This window comes from Muscardinus avellanarius (genome assembly GCF_963383645.1).
Source record: "Muscardinus avellanarius genome assembly, chromosome: 12".
Taxonomy (NCBI): domain Eukaryota; kingdom Metazoa; phylum Chordata; class Mammalia; order Rodentia; family Gliridae; genus Muscardinus; species Muscardinus avellanarius.
In genome coordinates, this window is record NC_137798.1 from 74,226,667 (window position 1) to 74,242,499 (window position 15,833).

The 15,833-nt window shown below is 54.8% G+C and overlaps 1 protein-coding gene across 1 annotated transcript in view; it reads left to right on the forward strand.

Moving 5' to 3' along the window:
* Positions 1 to 676: 676 nt before the first annotated feature.
* PLEKHD1 (pleckstrin homology and coiled-coil domain containing D1) overlaps positions 677 to 15,833 on the forward strand; it is a gene marked incomplete at both ends in the record, with an annotated part of 39,534 nt that continues 24,377 nt past the window's right edge. Inside the window, 4 exons of the mRNA XM_080707527.1 lie at positions 677 to 825; positions 14,886 to 14,979; positions 15,273 to 15,362; positions 15,529 to 15,605. Coding sequence (XP_080563653.1) covers positions 677 to 825; positions 14,886 to 14,979; positions 15,273 to 15,362; positions 15,529 to 15,605 — 410 coding nt within the window. The remainder of the gene's footprint in view (positions 826 to 14,885; positions 14,980 to 15,272; positions 15,363 to 15,528; positions 15,606 to 15,833) is intronic.

Genomic DNA, 15,833 nt, shown 5'->3' on the forward strand with positions numbered 1-15,833 from the left:
GAGCACAGCACGCGGCCCTAGGGAGCACTACACAGGCGCGCGGATCAATCACAGCCATAAACTGCACTGACAGTTCAAGGCTGACTCTTAAGTGCCAGATGCCAACACAGACCGCCGAGTTCCAGGAAAAGAAATCCGATCTAGGAGAAGCGGCGGTGCGAAGTGACGCCCTCTGGAGAGGGCGGGGAGGGGCCCGATCTGCACGGAGCCTCCTCTCGGGGCGCGCACTTGGGCACTGGTCGAAGCCTTACCTGGCCACCGGCTGCCCCAAGGGGCACGGGCATCTCCCCTTTACAGTGAGAAAGCCCGGGCTCCCGCAGCGCACCGAGCGAGGTAAAGGCAGTGGCGTCCCAAGCCCAGTCCTCCGACAGCACGCCCCTGCTCGCGCCTCTCCGCGCCGGGGGAGTGGGCGTCCAGCGGCCGGCGGGCAGCGCTGGGCGCGTGGGGGAGGGGCAGCGGCCGAGCCCCCGCCCTGATTGGCGGCGCGGCGGCCTCCCGCGGCTCACCTGCCGCTCCCAGCCAATCGGGCTCTCGGCGGGAGGGGGATGCTGCGGGCCGGCCAGGCGCCTCCCCGCCGAGCTCCCGCCCGCCCTCCAGCCCGCGGCTGTCCAGCTCCGGCTCCGCTGCCCGCCCTGCGCCCAGAGGGTGGGCCCGCCGGGGTCAGCCCCCAGGCAGGATGTTCACGTCCAAGTCCAACTCCGTGTCGCCCTCGCCGTCCCTGGAGCAGGCCGACTCGGACGCGCTGGACATCAGCACCAAGGTGCAGCTCTACGGGGTGCTGTGGAAGCGACCCTTCGGGAGGCCGTCGGCCAAGTGGTCCCGGCGGTGAGTGCGCCCCAGAGGGCCGCAGGGCCCGCCGCCCCCCTCCTGCCTGCCCCAGACCTCGGCCTGGGGAAGCTGTGGGTCAGCGCCCGGGGTGGAAGCGACTTCTTTGTGAAGTGAACTGAGTCCCGAGGGGAGGCTGGGTGTGGACTGAAGAGATCACGGCTGTGGACTCAAGTTGGGCCGTGCTGCGGGCCGAGGAAGAAGACCCACTTTCAGCCATTGGGTCACCCAGGCCTGAAGGAGCCAGCTAGAGGAGGGCTCCCTTCCACCCCCTCAGCCTGTCCACGGGGTTGGAGGGAACTGAGCCAGTGGCCCATCTGAAAGGTGCAAGCCAGGACAGGGACGAGGCCGGGAAGAGTCTGTGCTGATGGGAGCGATGAAGCCGGAGTGGGGGAGGGGTGCATTGGTCCCTGGGGCTTGTCCTTCCCGAGGGGCGGATCCTTCAGCGCAGGTTTCTTGGTCCCCCAACTCGGAGACTCCCCAGCTGTCAATAACTGCTTTCCATTTACCAAGGGGCCTGGGAGGTATTGGGAGAAGGGGGAGCTCACAGCCCTGGGCTGGCAGGGAGCTCTTAAAGCTGGCTTCCGGTGCTAGGACCGTCTTCTGGCTATTTTTTCACCCTCACTCCAAGTTCAGTTCTGAGATTTGCTACTTTTGTGGCTTAGAGAAATCAGACCCTGCCCCAACCCCTCCCTGGAAGGTGTGACCCTTCCAGGAAAGTAGGGGTGTGTCCACCAGGCCTCTTCTCCCTCCTACACCTTGAGTTCCTCCCTGAGCAGAGGAGCCTCAAACGTTCCCAGGACCCCAGATCATGTGTACATGGCAGTAGTTGGTTCCGATGTTCAATTTTGATGAATAATTTAATATTTCTATAAGATCATTGAACAGACGGCACTGTGGGTAGCATTGCACCTTTTAGCTGGTTTCATGTCTATGTATTACTTCTGATAGATTTCTCTCTGGGATTTAATGTAATACAGGCTCCCTGAGCCTCTCCAAAGTTAAGTTCATCTCTGATGCTCTAAATTGAGGCTTGGAGCAGCAAGAAGCTTATGTGAGGGGCTTCTGGGGTAGTGCTGCCTGAGCTGTAGCCCCTGAGGGCCAGGAGCAGCCTGTCTGCCAGGGCTCCCGGGTGGGGGGAGTGGAGTCGGCCTGTGGAGTCAGGCTCCATTAGCAGAGCATCCCCTCCCCTCTCCCGCCTCAACCGCCCTCCTCTCCACTGGGTCTGGCTGCTGTCCCAGCTATTGCTTCTGGGTCCTGTCATCTGGGACTTACCTTGCCAGGCACTTTCACCTGCAGCCAATAAGTGCCAGATAGTAGCTGGGACCCCCGTGCACAGTAAGGGCCTGGCTCTTGCAACCCATAGTTGATCTGGAGCTAAGTGTCAGGGTAAAGCATCCCAGTTCCACCACAGTGGTGGGGCCAAGGGAGCCTTGGAGAGGTCTGCTCTGGGCTTGGGGTGCCCAGAGTGGCCCCCATAGCTCCCAAAGAAATATCCAGTCTGAGTCAGAACGGGGAGCATGCTCCGCAAATATGGCTCCAAGTCAAGTTCTCCAGCCCCCTGGAGCTGCCACTGTGCAAAGACTCCCGTCCTCACCTGCCCGTTCTAGGCCTCCATGTTCCTAGTTCTGGGATATGCCACACACACATATACAGGGTTAACCTGGGGTCTGACAGCTTGCTAGAGGGGCTTAGTGTGGGGAGGCTCGATGCTCAGCTCAGCCCCGTCTTGTTTCCCAGCCCCCCCCACACACACACACACTGGGCCCCAGTTTTCCATTTGTGAAGTAGTTTCCGGACCTCAGCAAATTAGCAGCCACAGGAAGGCTTGGGAACAGGGCGGCCCAGCCCACCACCACGGAGCATGGCCATTAGGGCGGGCGAGCGGTCGATGCCCTGGCGGCACAGCTGAGGGGAGAGGGCCTGGAAGGGCTCGGTGCTGCATAAATAATGAGTAGCCGGTTGGGATCAGCTGCAGCTGGCCGGGTTCTATAAAACCTCAAACCTCTTCCCTCTAGTCCAGTTGGGATGCCTGCCCTAGCAGCCCTGCCTTCCTGGCATGGGAGAATGCCCTTGAGTAGAATCGACAGCCTTCCCTCCCATAGGCAGCAAAAGGGGGAAGGGAGTCAAAGCACTAATTAGTAGAGGGAAGAATCTGGGGGAGGTGTTCAGAGGGTAAGATTGATGTCCTCCCCTTGGTCTGTGAGTGGCGGAGATGCAGGCACACAGTCCTAGACAGCTCCGAGACCAGGGGAAGAGAGTAGGGAGTCCCAGCATCAGCCAGTCAGCACCAAGCTCCTCTTTGCCAGGCTTAATACTAGCACTTGTCTCGTGCTAGAGCCCCTCTATCAGACCCCCTGAATACAAGCAGAGGCCCTGATGAGGAGGAGGAGGGCCCGGCCTGTTCCTTACTGTGGCGGAGATATCTAGACTCTTTGGCCCCTTTCTCCGTGGTGCAAGGTGGCAGGGGGAGCAGGCACAGCCCAGTAGGAGTTCCCCGCTGAGGGGCATCTGTGGGCCTCTGCCCAGGAGGGGGCGGGGATTAGCCTCAAAGTGTCCATCACGAACCAAGGGTCCCACGGGATCGTCCACATGTTGAAGAGCTCAGGCCGCAACCAGCACAGATGGGGAAAGATTATCTATACAGATGGTGATCGCCGCAGCAAAAAGGTGTGGGGAGACTTTCTTCCCGCATGGATTTGGGGCCCATAGTTTTGTTTTGGTCTTCAGCTCTGAGTATGGCTTCCCAGAGGTGACATTGTAACACCAGGCTTTGTCAAAGCGCTGACGCCAGGCTTGGCCTGGCCCTGTCGCACTGGGCTGGTCTCTCTCTGGCTGCCCTGGCCCTCCCCACGGCGCGGCCAGATGAGGCGTCCCATGAGCACGGTTGTGGCATTTCTACTGTGGGCAGTGCCTGCAGCCCCCCTTTTAATAATCAACCTGTGTTTTCCAAGTTTCTATCAGTGGCAGCTGAGGGGCAGGGATTCAGGCTCCGGTGACTATGTAGGAAGGATGTGGGGAGGTGACCGCAGGGAAGGCCTTTCAACAGTGATGAAGGAGAGGGACTTGGGGAGCAGTATGTCTACTCCCAGAAAACAAGCAGTGACCAGTTTATTCTGGAGATGTCCTAGTGGGTTTTTTTTTGTTTTGTTTTGTTTTGTTTTGTTTTGTTTTTTTGGTACCAGGTATTGAACTCAGACATTTTACCTCTGAGCTACACTCCCAGCCCTTTTTATTTTTTGGTTTGGAAACAGGGGCTGGCTAGTTTGCTGAGAGTCTTGTTACACTGCTAAGGCTGTCCTCAAATCTGCAACCCTCCTGTCTCGGCCTCCCAAGTACTGGATTTACAGGCATGTGCCACCACACCCAGCCTGTCATAGTGTTTTTCACTTGCTGGCTCCAGCTTCTCCTTGTCCGGAGTTGTTATTCCCCCAAGTACACTGATGGGAAAACTGGGACGCAGAGGCAGAGGGAGGGGCCTTGTTGAGTCTCCCCAGCTACAGCTTCCTTTACCCAAGGCCCCTGCCCCTCTGCCACGGTGGCACTGAGATTACAGTAAAGCTTTTGGTTAAGAAGATGGGTAAAATCTCTAGATCACACAGCCAGAAGATGGGATAATGCCTGTTAATTCAGGCTTGGTGGGGGTCACAGGATGATTTGCCCAGACCAGCTCTGCCAGAGCCAAGTGAATCATGGCATGAAGAAGGCTTGCTTCTCCTCGCCTTCCCCTGGTGGCTGCCCGTGTCCTGTGAATGAGTCTCATGGTGTGAGGGTCAGGCAACTCAGCTTCCTGTGTCAGCACTTGAACATAAGAAAGCAGTTTCTTCTCTGAGCAGCTCTGCGTGTGGTGGGACGTGAATCTAGGCTGCGAGGCAGGGACTCCGAGTTCCAGCCCCAGTTCTGCCAGCAACCAGTGCATGGCCCAGACTGTAGCAGTGTGTTATCTGTTAGAGGGTTTACAGTGGGTCAGATGATGGTTTTTAAACTGTGTTCCACAGATTCTGCTTCTTTTTCTGGGGGAGGGATTGAAACCCAGGATCATTCACCTGTGAGCTATACCTCCAACTTCATCTATCTATCTATCTATCTATCTATCTATTATCTATCTACCTCTCATCTATCCCTCTATCCATCTATTTTTGGTAGTAGAGATTGAACCAAGGGGTATTCGACTTCTGAACTATACCCTTAGCCTTTCTTTCTTTCTTTTTTGTGGCACTGGGAAACCCAGGGGCATTCTGCCTCCAAGCTATGCTCCCAGCCCTATTTTATTTTTATTTGGAAACAAGGTCTTGCTAGGTTGATGAGAGTCTCAGTACTTGGTGAGACTGCCCTCAAACCTGCGGTCCTCCTCTCTCAGCTTCCCAAGTACTAAGATTACAAGCATGCAGCACCATGCTTAGCTTTAAAAAAAATTTTTTTTTTTTTTTTTTTTTTGGTGGTACTGGGGATGGAACCCTTCTACCTCCGGGCTACACTCCCAGACCTATTTTATATTTTTATTTGGAAACAGGGTCTCTTAAGTCAGCAAGGCTGGCTTCGAAACTGCGTGATCCTCCTGTCTCCGCCTTTCAAGCGCAGGGATTACAAGCGTGTGCCACCATGCCTGGCATTAAAATTTTTGAAACAGGGTCTTGCCAAGTTTCTGAGGCTAGTCTCGAGCCTGGGATTACAGTCATGGGCCACTGTGCTTGACTTATTTTTTTTTTCCCTTTGCAACAGGACCTCACAGTTACTGAAGGTCTCACTATATTTCTGAGGCTGGCCTCAAACCTGTGATCCCGTCTCAGCTTCCCAAGTACTGAGATTACAGGTGTGCACCACCACATCTTATCTCATACAGATGATTCTAGAAATGCCTTGAGTCTACCACAAGGGAGTGGGGAACAGGTAGTGGGGCTTCAAGCCACCCTCCTTCACCCAGAACCTCTGTGCTAGTATCTGTCTTGCATGTGAAGTAATTAATATATTACTATATCGTTTGAAGAATTCTACTAAAATTTTTGAGCCCAGGAACCCACAGGCCCCACAGGGGAGATTCCTGCTGTCCTGCCATCTCAGACCTGATGTTAAGCAAGCTGTCTAGGCCAGGTGAGCATCTGGGCCACCCAGATGGACAGAAGGGACACACACTGGGGCTCCGCCATTTCTTCCTTCCTTCTGACATTGTAAAGGATGCTTTGGCAAGCTGCCCTTCCCCAACTCCACTCCCCACACCCACACTCAGTGTCTGAGGGGCTCAGCATGAGGGAGATCGGGGTTGGGCCTATTCTGGGGAAAAGAAGGTGGCCAGGCTCCTCCTTTCTGCAAAGGTAACCCATGGCTAACTCACCCATCCATGGGCTCCTGCTGCCCTCTTGAAAGAGAGAGGTAACATTGGCCTTGAGATAAAATCCCACGGGAAATCGACATCTCACACCTGAGTTCCGTTTAACCCCAGGAGGCTCTCCACTCTGGTTTCCTCATGTATGGATGGATCTGCTGTCCAGTGTAGATGTCCTGGTTGCACCATTAGAGGTGAAACTTGGCCCATTCCTCAGTCTCCTCCTGACCTTCCGCACTGCCCCCCCCCCCACAACCCAGCCTCTTGCACATGGAGCACAGGAGTGTGAACAACTGGCTATGTGGCACACACCTGTAACCCCAGGACTCCGGAGGCTGACACAGGAGGATCACAAGTTCAAGGCCAGCCTCAGCAACACAGTGAGACCCTGCTTCAAAATTAAAAAATCAAAATAGCTGGGGTGTAGCTCAAAGGTAAAATGTACCTGGGTTTAATCCTCAGTAACACACACACACACACACACACACACACACACACACACACACACACACTCCATTTTGGGGTGTACTGGGGTTTGAACCCAAGAGCATTTTACCACTAAGCTACACCCCCAGTCCTATTTATTTATTTAGTGTGTGGCACTGGGGATTGAATCCAGGGGCATTCTACCTCTGAGCTATATTCCAAGCCCTATTTTGTTTTTAAGGGTTTTTATTTTAATTTTTTTGTGTGTGCGGTACTGAGGATGAAACCCAGGGGCATTCTACCTCCAAGTTACATCCCCTAGCCCTATTTTTAATCTTTTTAGTTTTTGAAACAAGGTCTCACTGAGTTGCAAAGGGCCTTGCTAAGTAGCTGAGGCTGCCCATGAACGGTGATCTTCTGGTCTCTGCCTCCCAAATTCTGGGATTACAAGCATGCGCCACCACGCCTGGCCTCTATTTTACATTCTTTATTTTGAAACAAGGTCTCACTGGGTTGCAAAGTGCCTCAGTAAGTAGCTGAGGCTGTCCACAAACTGCGATCCTCCTGTCTCAGCCTCCCAAATGCTGGGATTACAAGTGTGTGCCACCACGCCCAGCCCTATTTTATTTTTTGAAACAGGGTCTCACTAAGTTGCTGAGGTTTTTGCTAAATTGCCGAGGGTGGGCTCAAACCTGCAATCTTCCCTTCTTACCCTTCCAAATGCTGGGATACAGGCATGCGCTACAGTGCCTTGTTTGGAAGGCACCTACAATCTAAGTGGCATCTTCTCTGACTCTAGCTGGAGTTCTTGGGAGGCCAGTGTTAACCATCAAGCTCTGGTTGGGACCTTGTTACATTCAGAGTCCCGAGGGCAAAGGAAGTGGGAGCTTAAGAAAACCTCTCCCAGGTCCCCTAAATGATGTAGATGAATCCTGTATCCATGGCGTCACACAAGCTAGAGTCCTGTGATAACCTCCCAGTCTCAGCTCACCCTGCCCTGGTCTAATTATTCAACAAGTCCTGCTGACCGTTATGCCGCCTTTGCCTGGCTCTGGATTCCTCCTTCTCTCCATGTCCAAAACCACAACTCACAACACTTGTTTCAAATCCACTGCAGCTCCCCGGTCTGCAGGAAGGGGTCCCACCCACCCCCAGCCCGACTGATTCTCTCCCCACCTCACCTGGCTCCTCACTGACCCACCCACTGACCCCTCTTGGGCTTAGCTGCATGTACTACCGGACATGTTTTGACAACCTTGAACACGCTGTTCTTTACATTTGCCCTTCTCTCTGTCTGGAATACATCTCTCCCCCTTCTACTGCCTCCTAAATTCCTAAAATAGCCCTATTTATTCTTCCAAGCCTTGCTCAGTTGTGACCTCAGAGAACTTCCTTGGCAGGACCCTAGCCGCTCAGGCCCCACCCTGCTCTGCGCTCTTCTTGTTCCTCTTACAAACTTGCAGTGTGACCAGTACTCTGGTTCTTTACCTTGCTACCGTGTATCCTCCCTGTGGGGTGGATTCATGCCAGGCAAGGTCATGGAGTATCCCCCCGGTGCCACGCACCCAGCTGCTTGACAGTGCTGCCCTACAGCCCCTGCTTCACAAGCTCTAGCCCCCACGTACCTGCGTATGATCTGGGGCTTATCATTTAACTTCTCTGTGCAGTTTCCTCCCTAGCTCCTGTAAGGAGTGAATGAATGAACACACACGTTACTAGAACGGGCCTCGCCCAGAGAGGAGCTTGATAAACATTAGCTGTTTTGGAGTGTTGATTTCTACATTCTCTCTTCTGCATTCAACTGTAAGCTCCCGGAAGGATCAGCACAGACACCTGAGCACGCTGTGACCTGGGCCGAGCAGGAGCTTGTGGTGGTTTACAAGGTCAGCTCTAGGGAGGCAAACAGTTCCTCGCCCTAAATGAAGAAAGTGACGAGGAGGCCCAGGGAGCAAGGGACACAGAGGATGAGAAGATCTGGGCTTTGTCAGCACAGATGCTGAGCGCCAAGCCTGACACTTACTAGTTGCTTGATTTCTCTGTGCCTCGGTTGTCTCACCAGTAAAATAGGAAAGAAAAAACAAAACACCTTTATCTCTTAGAGTTGTTGTGAGAAATTTAAATCATATAATGCTACCAGGAGTGGGGGTGCACCAATCCCAGTACTCAGAAGGCTGAGGATCGCAGGTTCAAGGCCAGGGCACAGTAACTTAGCAAGACTCTGTTTTGAAAATAAAAAATAAAAAGAGCTAGGGGCATAGTTCAGTGGTAGAATGCCCCTAGGTTCAAGCCTCAGTACCAGAAAATGAATAATAATATAATGCCAATAAAACACTTGGCAAAATGAATGTCTTTCTACCTTCTAAGTGGTGTATAATCTTGAGTGAACACTGTTCTTTAAGGCCAGAGAGAGGAGGCAGCTGGGATTGACAGGATCCTTAATTACACACACACTCTCTAGGCTTCCCACAACCCAACAGGGCAGACAAGGAAGGCCCCAAGTGCCAGGACTGGCAGACAGAGCTTTTCAGGACTCTAGGGATGGCTCTAGAAGAGGACTGGGCTTCAGAGAGTGCTAAGCAGGTACAGGACTGTGTCCAGCGAATGGAGGCAGGTTGTTGGCCAGCTGGTCTGCAGTAGGACTCACCAGTAGGAGCTGTGGAATACAAATAGTAAAGGAGGAGGAGGAGGGAGGCTGTGGCCCATACTGAACCTTACAGGAGTACATAACAAGTCATAACGATAAAAGTAAATTCTAAGCCAGGTGTGGTGGCGCTGCTTGTAATCCCAGCATTTGGGAGGCTGAGACAGGAGGATCACGGTTCACGGACAGCCTCAGCTACTTAGTGAGGCCCTTTGCAACTCAGTGAGACCCTGTTTCAAAAAGAATAAGAAAATAGTTCTGCAGGTGTAGCTTGGAGGTAGAATGCCCCTGGGTTCCATCCCCAGTACCAAAAAAAAAAAAAAAAAGAAAGTAAATATTTCCTTAATCTATACCACAGCACCATGGCATTCTAATCTTTATGTCTTTATGTATTCAAGCTCTTTACCCAACAACCCTTTGTGATGTTGAGTATTATTATTACCCTCAAGTTGCACTTGAGGGAACCAAGGCCCAAGGAGACTGGCTAACTTGCTCCATCATGGCCGGTACATGGCGGAGCTCTCGCCTGGGCAGCCCCAGCCTTGCTCCCCACTGCCTGTGACCCACGTGTGTGCCAGCCAGGGCAGCAGCTCCCTGCGTGGTGTGGGGAGTAGGAGGGACCGTTGGTCATGGGTTCCTCTCCTAGCTCCACTCTGACTCAGGTGTGTGGCTGTGCACCCTATTCCATCTCTAAGCCTTGGTTTCCTCACCTGTAAAGTGGGAATGAAAGGCTCTACTGTTAGGACAATAACTCGATCACAGGAAAACCAGGCACAGTCGGTGACTGCAGCAACTCTCCCTCCAGGGGCATTGTGATGGTTTCTTTGCAGGGACTACACTGAGCTAAAGATAACCTAATGGCTGGGGCAAGCTGACCTCACCCGGTTGCGCTAGCTGACCTCGCCTGGTTCCACCAGAACTGACTGCCTTTGGCTTCAGCTTCATACACTTTGCAGACCCATCCCCTCTAAACATTACCTCCACCCCACCCTTAGCTTCTGACGCCATTTTGGCCTCAGCCTATCTGTTGACAGATGTTGGAATAGAATTTTGTTCCCTGATCTTCATCCGGCCTGGTTCCTCTCCGCATTTCACCTAACACTTGGTGCTGACACCCAGGTCCTGCCTAGAGGAACCTGAAGGGAACCTCCCGCTTCCATCGCTGACCTCGCGCTCACCACCACGGTGCTCCTCTCAGCATCCATGTAACGCCTGCCCTCCAGGACTGTTACTTGGACCAAATACACTGATGCCCATGGAGCTCTCAGCACAGACACCTGTACATGAGATGGCTGAATAAATGTGACTGCCGCCGGCCCTTGCACAGCCAGCCCTGCAGGGCCAGGAGGTGTCCCTGAGTTTGCGCTCTGAATGAGGATGTCTGGAAACAAGGGAAGTTTAGAAGAAGAGAGAGAAGAGGAGGTGTCCCTCTGTGCAGAGCACTTGGATTCTGGCCCTTGCCTGCTGGGAAGAATCTGAGAATCCTCAGCTGGGGCAGCGGCCACCACTGAGGGAGGTTTATAAGCAAAGCTGGCTTTGATGCTTGCAGAGATGGGGGTAGTGATACACACCTGTGTTCCTGGCACTTGGGAGGCTAAGACAGGAGGATCCAGGCTCCAGTCTCAACAACTTGGTGAGACGCTCAGCAACTTAGCAAGGCCCTGTTTCCAAACAAAAAAATAAAAGGAGCTGGGGGTGGAGCTCAGAGGTAGAATGCCCCTGGGTTCAGTACCCATTACAAAACAAATAAACAAAAACCAAGCAGCAGAACCGCCTGCGTGGGGTAGTACTCGCCACTGCCGCCGGCCACTTGCTTCTTCCTCCAGGCCTGTGCCAGCTCCACTGCCTTCACCCCAACCCCCCAAGCTGAGCACAGCTGGAGCTAGGCCAGGTGTGGCGTGTGGGTCCTTTACAATCCCTGCAGCCCTTGGAGGCCCCTGGGCCTGCTCCAGTCTGGACATGCATCCCCCCTGCCTCTCTCTCTGCTGTCCTTGAGAAGGAGGGGCTGACATTTGGGGACACCGTGTATGTGCCAAGCAAATGCTGAGTAATTTGCACACCTCCATGCACTAGATCTTCTCTCATCCCCTAGCCAGGTGTGCCAATCGCTCTTAGATGATGCCCTCTACCTTTGCCCCCCAAATCTACCCTCAGCACAACCACCAAGGGGAGCCTTTTACGGTATAAGTCAGGTCATATCACTCCTGCACAAAGCCCTCCCATGGGTGCTTCTCTTACTCAGATAAAAAGCCAGAGCTGGGTGTGGTGGCGCACGCTTGTAATCCCAGTACTTGGGGAGCTGGAACAAGAAGGTTGCAGGTTCACAGCCAACCTTAGAAACCTCATGAGGCCCTCCACAACTTACTGAGATGCTGTTTCCAAATGAAATATAAAATAAGCTGGGCATGGTGGCACATGCTTGTAATCCTAGTATTTGGGAGGCTGAGACAGGAAGATTGTGGTTCGCGGCCAGCCTCAGCTACTTAGGCCCTTTGCAACTCAGTGAGACCCTGTTTCAAAATAAAGAATAAAAAATAGTGCTGGGGGTGGAGCTCAGAGGTAGAATGTCTCTGGGTTCCATCCACAGTACCACACACACACGTGCACACATGCACACACATACACACACACACACACACACACACACACACACACACACACACGTCAGCCTCTACCAAGTAGCAGTGTGAATTTCAGCAAGCCTTACCACCTCTCTGCTTTGTTTCCACCCATAAGATGCAGGGAGCAGCTGTCCCATAGGATAATTGTGAGTGTTAAGCGCATTAACAGAGGTCGCTGCTTGGAGTAAGGCGTGGTTTGTGGGAAGAGCTCTATAAGTACAGGTTCTACCCTTGTGTTACTGCAGTAGCCACAGGAACTCACACATCTGGCCAGCTGCTTTTGGTCCCTCTGCTATAGCCTCACAGTTCCTTCCAGAGCCAGGCACACTCCTACCCCAGGGCCTTTGAACCGGAGGGGCCTCTGCCTGGACCACCTTCTCTCACTTCAAAGATCACCTTCCTCAGGCCCCCTCCGCCCACCCTGCTTGGGGCCAACCCCACCCCTCACCCAGCACAGTCGGGTTCTGGTAAGGACTTCTTCCTGGTTCCCTGGTAGCCAATTCTCCATAGGACCTCCAGGCAGAGAGAGGACGGAGGGAATGAGAGAAGGAGGAAGAAGAAGAGGGAGAGAGAAAGGGAATCGTTCTCTTTTTCTAAAGCCAGAGTCCTATTGTATTGGAGCACTGCCCTTGTTAACCCTTGGGGTGATGACCTTTGGGGTTAGGGCTTCAGTGGGAATTTGGGGTGGGCAGCATGCAGAGCACAGAAGCTGCTGATGGCAGAGGCGGCTCTGCTGCCTGTCTCGCCTCCGGTGCGGGGCTACGTGTTCACACTGTGCGCCGTTCAGCCCGGCCCTGGGTCCCCGCCAACTGGGAGACGATGAACGCGTCTCATTTGATCCCCACAATGACCACATCAGGTTGATGTCTCGCTCCACTCCACAGACAGAGCCCGAGCCCAGGGAGCTGCTGAGCTGACCTCCCAGCTCCCAGCCCACAAGGCCGCAGTCAGGACCACACACCTGGCTCGCCCACCGGGCACCCGGTTCCGCTTGGCTGCCAGCCCTCAGGATCCCAGGTCTTTCTGATGCCAAAGCCACGCTCCCGCTTACTCTGTGAGGTCCCTTGGAACAGACAGGGACATCTACCTTGGCCCATGGGACTGAAGTGGCATGGCCCCACCCTCCAGGAGTAGGGGGGCTCCTGGTGGGGACAAGAGGAGCACACAGGGTGCACTAAGTGCCAGTTGTGTGTCTAGAAAACAAGTACAGGAGCCGGGCATGGTGGGCACACTTGTAATCCCAGCGCTTGGGAGGCTGAGAGGAGGAGCGTGCATGTTCAAAGCCAGCCTCAGCTACTTAGGCTCTCAGCAACTTAGTGAGACCCTGCTTCCAAATAAAGTATAAAATAGGTCTGGGAGTATAGTCTGGAGGTAGAAAGCCCCTGGGTTCCACCCCTAGTACCACCAAAAGAAAAAAACAAGTACAGAGGCAGCCCCGACGTCAGTGCGGCTGCGCTGGTCACCAGGGCCAGAGGAGTGCCCGGCCAGGTGGAGAGCAGATGCAGGGCATTGCAGGTGGAGCAGCTCCCTCTCCATGTGCAGGGTCATGCAAGGGAGCTGCAAGAAGTGGGGCGGCAGCAGGTTCCACGTGCCCCTGCAGTGCTGAGATGCTGCGGGGCAGAGGTGGAGAAAGCTGAGCGTGGGCAGGGTCGGTGGCTGGAGGGCCCAGGAGGTCACTGCAACCTGAAGTGACTGGTATTCATGTCTGTCTTTCTGTCTGTCTGTGTGTCTCTATCTCTCTCCATTCAAGGCAGAAAGGCCTGGGGGATTAGTGGGCGTTAGCAGGGTGTCGCCCAGAGCAGGGTCCACAGGGCTGCACCTGTTCTGTGGCTGGGCAGAGAGGGGTCAGCGCAGATGAAGAACATGGGTGGCCTGAGGTTCACACCTAAGCACAAAGCTGAGCTCCACTCTGCTCAGCAGAGGAGAGACGGCAGCTGCCCACAGTCCCAGGCCTCCCCGCCACAGCCACGGCCTCAGGAAAGGTCTTGTGGCTGGTGGGACCTTCAGAGGTTCTCTGGCTCCTTGACGCCCATGAGCCCCTCCCAAGGAACTTTCCCACTCATGGTGCTGGAAACATTAAGGACGGGGTCTTGGGGAGGGGGCAGGACAGTTGGGTAGTATTTGCTTTTTGTGTGTGTACACACTCCTGCCGTGGCCAGTATCACACCACCAACACTATGTCACTGAACGCAGAGCAGGTGAGGGATTCATACCACTGGCTCCTGTGAGCCCATCCTAGCAGGCTGCAACAAACTGCTGCTTGGAACACTTCTCCCAAGGGCACACGCACGCACACACACACACACACACACACACACACACAACTAGGATTCTCCACACATTTTGCTCACGGGCCATCACTAGGGCAGCAGCCCAGGAAAATGGAGCCAGCCTCTTGGGGTGTCCCTGAGCCTCGGGCTCGGAGGCCTCACTAGATCTGACCCTGGAGGTGTCTTGTCACATCGGCTTCCATCCTCAGCTCCGTCAGGGTCCCCGGGGCAGGCCAACCTGCTGGCACGGAGGATTCGCCTCTCAACAATCGGAAAGCAGCAAGGTCTCAGTGACCCTAGGTGAGGCCTGCGTCCCAGAGGAGGCCACGTGCAGAGGCCTCTCGGGGTTGGGAACCGCAGACCTGGCCTCACCAGCCTGGTGCCCAGCCCATTTTGTTGCCAGCTCTCAAGATTATGCCAAGAGACCCATCTTGGGAGTTGTATCTTCTTCCCCACCCAGAGGGGACCCTAGGTGACTAGAGGTGATAATTGAGGGGTGAAGGTACCCGAGGGGAAGAAGCCCAGATGTCCTGCTGTGCCAAGAGTAGCCTCCAGGAGGCTGGAGGCAGCCAGTCCTGCAGGCCAGCGTGGGCCTCCTTCCTCCCTGCCCTGGGGCGGGGCTCAGGCTGTCTGCAGGAGAGGCCAGCTGGCCAGCTGAGGCCTGATGCAGACACGGAGCCGCCATCCCCAGGGCTCCCATGGGAATCCAGGGCCCAAGGGTACACGTGTTGTCTCCAGAGACCTCACCCTTCTCTCCTGCTTGTCCCCCTCCACTGCAGGTTTTTCATCATCAAAGAGAGCTTTCTGCTTTACTACTCTGAGAGCGAAAAAAAGAGCTTTGAAACCAATAAATACTTCAACATACATCCCAAGGTGAGGCGGCCCCTCCCCAGGACCCCGGGGGGTTGGCAGGGTGCTGTCCATCATCTTGCTGTGATCTGGCAGGGAGTCTGGAGAGCAGATCCTCTCAGGGTGTAAGGCCCCCTTCCCCGTCTTGGGCTGGACCCCATCCTCTTGTGCTCCAGAGCCTGCCCAGCCCTCCACCGCCCGGACTCAGCTCTGGCCTCTGTCCAGTCTGGGCCCCTCGGCAAGACCCAGGTTTTTCTAGGGGCCCTGAGTGACCTGGGCTGGCGGGTGGGGGACTACCTGTTCTGGTTCTTCCTCAGGGTGTCATCCCTTTGGGGGGCTGCCTGGTGGAAGCCAAGGAAGAGCCCAGCATGCCCTATGCCATGAAGATCTCACACCAGGACTTCCACGTAAGTGAAACTCTCCTCCTCACCCGGGCTTGGCAAGGGCCAAATGACTTCTTGGCTTCCTCAGGACCCCTGTAGTGGCCAGGACTATGGTGGGAGAGAGCAGAAGGGCCCCCGTGGCCCTGGGAGTGGCCTCCTCTCAGGGTGCCCCGGCTCCTCTCCCTGGCAGGGGAACGTCTTGCTGGCTGCGGAGTCCGAGTTTGAGCAGACGCAGTGGCTGGAGATGCTGCAGGAATCGGGGAAGGTGTAAGTGCTCCCAGCCAGGAGGAGGCGGAGGGCCCAGTGTGGGAGGGGACTGGACAGGCCGCCCTGAGCTCCCTGCCTCTCTGCTGGGACCCTCGTGGGCGCTGAGGCAGGGCTGGAGTTGCCCAGGGTGGGTTGGAGGAAGCAGGACAGGTTTTAGAGCATCTGTGGGGCCTCTGAGTGAGATTGCAGAGTGACCGCGCGGGCACCATTTGCCTCCAGCTCTTGGGA